The 7700-nt window shown below is 41.5% G+C and overlaps 1 protein-coding gene across 3 annotated transcripts in view; it reads left to right on the plus strand.

Annotated features, from left to right (window-relative positions):
• The window catches only part of LOC101008824 (coiled-coil domain-containing protein 144A-like), a 103693-nt gene extending 99127 nt beyond the window's left edge, over nucleotides 1–4566 (plus strand). For all 3 annotated transcript variants that reach the window (XM_031656995.1, XM_031656997.1, XM_031656996.1), the window contains exon 20: nucleotides 4223–4566. In XM_031656995.1, coding sequence (XP_031512855.1) covers nucleotides 4223–4359 — 137 coding nt within the window. In that variant the 3' untranslated portion in view covers nucleotides 4360–4566. The remainder of the gene's footprint in view (nucleotides 1–4222) is intronic.
• The last annotated feature ends 3134 nt before the right edge of the window (nucleotides 4567–7700 follow it).

A 7700-nucleotide genomic window follows, 5' to 3' on the forward strand; every position in this document is an offset into this window, starting at 1 on the left:
TGCCTCCTAGTGGGGATGTCTCCCCAGTTAGGCTACTCAGGGGTCAGGACCCGCTTTGGAGCAGGGAGTCTGTCCCTTCTCAGATCTCAACCTCCATGTTGGGAGATCCACTGCCTCTTCAGCTGTCAGACAGAGTCGCTTTGGCGCCTTCCTGCAGAGGTGTCTGCCGTTTTGTTATTGCTTTTCTGTGCCCTGCCCCCTCAGAGGAGAGTCTACAGAGACAGGCAGGTTTCCTTGAGCTGCTGTGAGCTCCACCCAGTTCCGCTGAGCTTCCCAGCAGCTTTGTTTACTCCATTTAAGCCTCAGCAATGGCGGGCTTCCCTCCCCAGCCTCGCTGCTGCCTTGGCCGGTAGATCACAGACTGCTGTGTTAGCAATGAGGGAGGCTCCGTGGTGTGGGACCCCTCCCCGCCAGGTGTGGGATATGATCTCCAGGTGCCTGTTTTTCTGCTCAAAAGCGCAGTATTGGGGTGGGAGTTACCCGACTCCAGTGTTGTGTGTCTCAGTTCCCTGGCTAGAAAAGGGATCTCTCATGCCTTTCAGGAGGTAATGCCTCGCCTGCTTCAGCTCTCGCTGGTCGGCTGCAGCAGCGACCAGTACCGACCGGGTCCGGGCACTCCCCAGTGAGATGAACCTTAGTACCTCAGCACGCCGAATCAATGCTCTTCTGTGTCGCCATGCTGCTGGGAGTTGAAGACTGAGCTGCTCCTATTCGCCATCTTGCTCCGCACTCCCCGGGTAGTGATTTTAAGGCCAAAACACTCCAGTCTCATCTAGTAACCTTAGTCAAGAAGCTACAGTTTATAAACAGTCACTCTGAGACAACACTTTAAGTCTCCAGTCATTTACAGTGTCTTTGGTTTACTTTGCCCTCAGAAATTCCAAAATTTTTAACATGGAATATAAACACCCACATTCATTTGGTTCTTGTCATGTTTCTAGGTTTATTTCTCAATACTAACTGTGCTCTGCCGCTTTTGTTTCAGTATCCAGCCTCAAAACTGGACTGCACAGAACTCCACAGTGGGGGATCGTGGTGATATCCCTTTTTCATTTTTATTGCACTCTGTTTGATTCTTCTGTCTTCTTTTCTTCTTTATTAGTCTTGCTAACGGTCTATCAATTTGTTGATCTTTTCAAAACCAACTCCTGTCTATTGATTTTTTGAAGGTTTTTTTTTTTGTGAGACAGGGCCCTGTTCTGTCACCCAGGCTGGAGTGCAGTGGCTGACCTGCTCACGTGGCTTCGGGCCCGGTTCACGCCCCATTCTCCTGCCTCAGCGCCTCCGAGTAGCTGGGACTACAGGCCACGCCACGCCTGCTAAGTTTCTTTTTGTATTCTTTAGTAGAGATGGGGTTTCACTGTGTTAGCTGTGATGGTCTCGATCTCCTGACCTTTGTGATCCGCCCGTCTCGGCCTCCTGAAGGGTTTTTTTGTGTGTGTGTGTCTATCTCCTTCAGTCCTGCTCTGATCTTAGTTGTTTCTTGCCTTCTGCTAGTTTTGAATGTGTTTGCTTTTGCTTCTCTAGTTCTTTAATCGTGGATGCAAAGTTAGTGTCGATTTTTAGATCTTTCCTGCTTTCCTGCTTTCTCTTGTGGGCATTTAGTGCTATAAGTTTCCCTCTACACACTGCTTTAAATGTGTCCCAGAGATTCTGGTATATTGTGTCTTGGTTCTCATTGGTTTCAAAGAACATCTTTATTTCTGCCTTCATTTTGCTATTTACCCGGTAGTCGTTCAGGAGCAGGTTATTCAGTTTCCATGTAGTTGTGTGGTTTTGAGTGAGTTTCTTAATCCTGAGTTCTAATTTGATTGCACCGTGGTCTTCGAGACAGTTTGTTGTGATTTCTGTTCTTTGACATTTGCAGAGGAGTGCTTTACTTCCAACTATGTGGTCAATTTTGGAATAAGTGTGATGTGGTGCTGAAAAGAATGTATATTCTGTTGATTTGGAGTGGAGAGTTCTGTAGATGTCTATTAGGTCTGCTTGGTGAGACCTGAGTTCAATTCCTGGATATTCTTGTTAACTTTCTGTCTTGTTGATCTGTCTAATTGTTGACAGTGGGGTGTTAAAGTCTCCCATTATTATTGTGTGGGAGTCTAAGTTTCTTTGTTGGTCTCTAAGGACTTGCTTTATGTATCTGGGTGCTCCTGTGTTGGGTGCATATATATTTAGGATAGTTAGCTCTTCTTGTTGAATTGATCCCTTTACTATTATGTAATGGCCTTCTTTGTCTCTTTTAATCTTTTGTTAGTTTAAAGTCTGTTTTATCATAGACTAGGATTGCAACCCCTGCCTTTTTGTTTTCCATTTGCTTGGTAGATCTTCCTCCATCCCGTTATTTGAGCCTGTGTGTGTCTCTGCACGTGAGATGGGTCTCCTGAATACAGTACACTGATGCGTCTTGACTCTTTATCCAATTTTCCAGTCTGTGTCTTCTAATTGGAGCATTTAGTCCATTTACATTTAAGGTTAATATTGTTATGTATGAATTTCATCCTATCATTGTGATGTTAGCTGGTTATTTTACTCGTCAGTTGATGTGGTTTCTTCCTAGCATTGATGGTCTTTACAATTTGGCATGTTATTACCTATCATCTGAAGCCTTCTTCTCTCAACTCGTCAAAGTAATTCTCCGTCCAGATTTGTTCCATTGCGGGTGAGAAGCTGCGTTCCTTTGGAGGAGAAGAGGCACTCTGATTTTTAGAATTTTCAGCTTTTCTGCTCTGGTTTCTCCCCATCTTTGTGGTTTTATCTACCTTTAGTCTTTGATGATGGTGACGTACAGATGGGGTTTAGGTATGGATGTCCTTTCTGTTTATTAGTTTTCCTTCTAACAGTCTGGACCCTCAGCTGCAGATCTGTTGGAGCTTGCTGGAGGTCCACTCCAGACCCTGTTTGCCTGGGTATCACCAGCAGAGGCTGCAGAAGAGCAAATATTGCAGAACAGCTAATGTTGCTACCTGATCCTTCCTCTGGAAGCTTCATTTCAGAGGGGCAGCCGCCTGTATGAGGTGTCAGTCAGTCCCTGCTGGGAGGTGTCTCCCAGTTAGTCCACTCCAGGGTCAGGGACCCACCTGAGGAGGCAGTCTATCTGTTCTCAGATCTCAAACTCCATGCTGAGAGAACCACTACTCTATTCAAAGCTGTCAGACAGAGATGTGTAAGTCTGCAGAAGTTTCTGCAGCCTTTTGTTCAGCTATGCCCTGCCCCCTGAGGTGGAGTCTACAGAGGCAGGCAGGCCTCCCTGAGCTGAAGTGGGCTCCACCCAGTTTGAGCTTCCCGCCACTTTACTGACTCCAGCCTCATTAATGGTGGATGCCCCTCCCCAGTCTCACTGCTGCCTTGCAGATGGATCTCAGACTGCTGTGCTAGCAGTGAGCTGGGCTTCGTGGGCATGGGACCCTCCTAGCCAGGCGCAGGATATAATCTCCTGGTGTGCCATTTGCTAAGACCATTGGAAAAGCACAGTATTAGGGTGGAAGTGTCCCATTTTTCCAGGTACCGCCTGTCACAGCTTCCCTTGGCTAAGAAAGGGAATTCCCCAACCCCTTGTACTTCCTGAGTAAGGCAATGCCCTGCCCTGCTTTGGCTCACGCTCCATGGGCTGCACACTGTCTGACAAGCCCCGGTGAGCCCCAGTGAGATGAACCCAGTACCTCAGTTGGAAATGCAGAAGTCACCCGTGTTCTTCATTGCTCACATTGGGAGCTGTAGACTGGAGCTGTTCCTATTTGGCCATCTTGGAACCTCCCCAGATTCTTATCTAATAATAACTTATCATTGTAGTCATACATACTTTTCATTCTTATTAACACTGAAAAAACTCTCAACTCTTTTTTACTGACTTACGCTTAGTTAACTATGAGATATATAGAATATAATTCTTTGGCCAGGCATGTTGGCTCACATCTGTAATCCCAGCACTTTGGGAGCCTGAGGCAGGCAGATCACTGGAGCCCAGGAGTTTGAGAGTAGCCTGGGCACCATGACTAACCCTGCCCCTATAAAAAATACAAAAACTTGCCAGGCACAGTGGCTCATGCCTGCAGTTCCAAGTACCTGGGTCCGAGGCAGGAGAATTGCTTAAGCCTGGGAGGACGAGACTGCAGTGACCTGTGATCACACCACGGCACTCCAGCACAGGTGAAACAGTGAGACCCTATCTTAAAATAATAATAATAATAATAATGATAATATAATTCTTGCTTTTTCTTTTCAGCTGCTACTAAATGTGAACCTGAACCATATGTAGCTTCTCCTCCAGAATCTGCATACCAGAAAAATCTGAATCAAGATCCAGTGTTGGAAGCAACAAAAGAATATGTACAGATTTTAAGCAGAAAATACATGATCTGAAAGATAAGGCAATTTTATTTCTGGGCTGTTGACATGATATTTTGTTTCCCATTAAGTATATGATGTGAACATTTTTACTAAAGGGAAATATTCTGTATTATACATGTCTGATGAAAATTTATATAGTATTTTAAATAATGTTTCTTGGCCCCTTCAGCTAACTTTTAAGTGATTTTTGCAAATGAAAACCACTATTATTGAGTTTTACTTACTCAAACCACCCAAATGTTAGCTGTTTAAACAGCCAAATAATCAAGTTGCCATTAACAATTTAGTGGGGTCAACTGATGGCTTATTTGTATTTTATAATTTTTATCTTTATATATAGTGATAGATTTAAGTTTAGATAGACATTATTTTGGTATACTGGTACTGTGGTCATAGTCAATGTTTGGATGTATTGCAATTGTTATAGTGCAATAAAACTTAGATAATTTTAATTTTAAGCACTGATTTATATAGATCTTTTCCTGTGGAAAAATAAGGTTTGCCTAAGCCTTTTCATTTTTTCTATTTATTGTTTCATTTCTTTATTTGATTAACTTTTGGGAAACAGTCTTAAAATTGCAGAAAATTTCCACATTTTAAGAAAAATAACTTTCCCCCTGTGGGCCATTTGAGAGTAAATTGCTCACATTATGCCATCACATCTGATATCTTTAGTGGGCATTCCCACAAGTCAGGACATTTTACATAACTACTTTATAACCAGAAAGTTAACATCAATACATTTGATCGTTTAATTCTCATTTCCTTTTCAAGTTTTGTTAATTATCTATAATGTTCTTTGCAGCAAAAAGATCCCATTCAGGTCCATGAATTGCATTTAGTTGTCATGACTCTTTCAGTCTGAAACAGTTCCTCAGTTTTTCTTTGACCTTTATGACCTTAAATCTTTTGAAGAGTAAAGTCCAATAATACAGAATGTTCCTCCATTGGATTTCTCTGAATTTTTTTATGATAAGATTTAGATGATAATTTTTTTGGGCAAGAGTATCACAGAAGTTATCCCATGATCTTCTTACTGCATTCTATCAGGTGACCTGCAATTACTATTATTTTTTATTTCCATCTTTTATTTTAAGTTCAGGGGTGCACATGCAGGATGTGCAGGTTTGTTACATAGGTAAATATGTGCCATGGTGGTTTGCTGTACAGACCATCCCATCACCTAGATATTAATAATAGTCCAGCATCCATTAGCTATTCTTCATGATGCTCTCCCTTCTCTCACCCGCCACCCTACCACAAGCCCCTGTGTGTGTTGTTCCCCGCCATGTGTCCATGTGTTCTCATTATTCAGCTCCCACTTATAAGTGAGAGCATGCAGTATTTCATTTTCTATTTCTGCGCTGATTTACTGAGGATAATATTCTGCAGCTCCATCCATGTCCTGGCAAAGGACATGTCTCATTCCTTTTCATGGCTGCATAGTATTCCATGGTGTATATGTACTACATTTTCTTTATCTAGTCTATCATTGATGGGCATTTACGTTGATTCCTTGTCTTTGCTATTGTGAATAGTGCTGCAATGAACATACGTGTGCATGTATCTTTATCCTAGAATTATTTATATTCCTTTGGGTATATACTAAGTAATGGGATTGCTAGGTTAAATGGTATTTCAGGTTCTAGGTCTTTGAGGAATCACCATACCGTCTTCCACACTGGTTGAACTAATTTACACTCCCACCAACAGTGTAAAAGCATTCTTGTTTCTCCATAATCTTGCCAGCATCTTTTTATTTTTTTGAATTATAGTCATTCTGACTGTTGTGAGATGGTGTCTCATGTGGTTTTGATTTGCATTTCTCTGATGATCAGTTATGTTGAGGTTTTTCTGTTTGTTGGTTGCATGTATGCCTTCTTTTGAGAAGTGTCTGTTTGTGTCCTTTGACCACTTTCTAATGGGGTTGAGTTTGTATTTTTTTTCTTGTAAATTTGTTTAAGTTCCTTGTAGCTGCTGGATATTAGACCTTTGTCAGATGGATAGAGTGCAAAAATTTTCTCCCATTCTGTAGGCTGTCTGTTTACTCTGTTGATAGGTTCTTATGCTGTGCAGAAGCTGTTTAGTTTAATTAAATCCCATTTGTCAATTTTAGCTTTTGTTGCAATTGCTTTTGGCATCTTCATCATGAAGTCTTTGCCCTTGCCTGTGTCCTGAATGGCATTGCCTAGGTTTTCTTCCAGGATTTTTATAGTTTTGGGTTGTAGATTTAAGTCTTTAATCCATCTTGAGTTAACTTTTGTATATGGTTTAAGGAAGGGGTCCAGTTTCAATTTTCTGCATATGGCTAGCCAGTTCTCCCAGCACCATTTATTGCTTGCTTTTGTCAAGTTTGTCAAAGAGTCAAAGATCACATGGTTGTAGGTGTGTCGTCTTATTTCTGGGTTCTGTATTGTTCCATTGGTCTATGTGTTGGTTTTTATACCAGCACCATGCTGTTTTAGTTACTGTAGTCTTGCAGTATAGCTTGAAGCTGGGTAGTATGATGCCTCTAGCTTTGTTCTTCTTGCTTAGGATTGTCTTGGCTATTTGGTCTCTTTTTTTTGGTTCCATATGAGTTTTAAAATAGCTTTTTCTAGGTCTGTGAAGAGTGTCAATAGTAGTTTAATGGGCCTGGCATTTAATTTACAAATTGCCTTGGGCAGTGTGGTCATTTTCACGATATTGATCCTTTCTGTCTGTGAGCATATACGTTTTTCCACTTCTTTGTGTCTTCTCTGATTTCTTTGAATAATGGTTTGTAGTTATCCTTGAAAAGGTCGTTCACTTTTCTTTTAGCTGTATTCCTAGGTATTTTACTCTTCTTGTAGCAATTGTGAATGGGAGTTAATTCAAGATTTTGTTCTCAGCTTGCCTGTTTTTGGTGTATAGGAATGCTAGTGATTTTTGTACGTTGCTTTTGTATCCTGAGACTTTGATGAAGTTGCTTATCAGCTTAAGAGTTTTTGAGCTGAGATGATGGAGTTTTCTAGATATATGATCACGTCATCTGCAAACAAAGATAGTTTGACTTCCTGTCTTCCTATTTGAATAACTTTTCTTTCTTTCTCTTGCCTGATTGCCCTGGTGAGAATTTCTAATACTACATTGAATAGGAGTGGTGAGAGAGGGCATCTTTGTCTTCTGTCAGTTTTCCAAGGGAACGCTTTCAGGTTTTCAGGTATTCAGGCAACAAATAACATGATGAATAGAATAGTACCTCACATCTCAATGCTTATGTTGAACATAAATGGCCTAAATGCTCTACTTAAAAGATACAGAATGGCATAATGGGTAAGCATTCACCAACCAAGTTGCTGCTGTCTTCAGGAGATTCCCCTAACACATAAGAA

Source organism: Papio anubis, chromosome 17 (genome assembly GCF_008728515.1).
Source record: "Papio anubis isolate 15944 chromosome 17, Panubis1.0, whole genome shotgun sequence".
Lineage (NCBI taxonomy): Eukaryota > Metazoa > Chordata > Mammalia > Primates > Cercopithecidae > Papio > Papio anubis.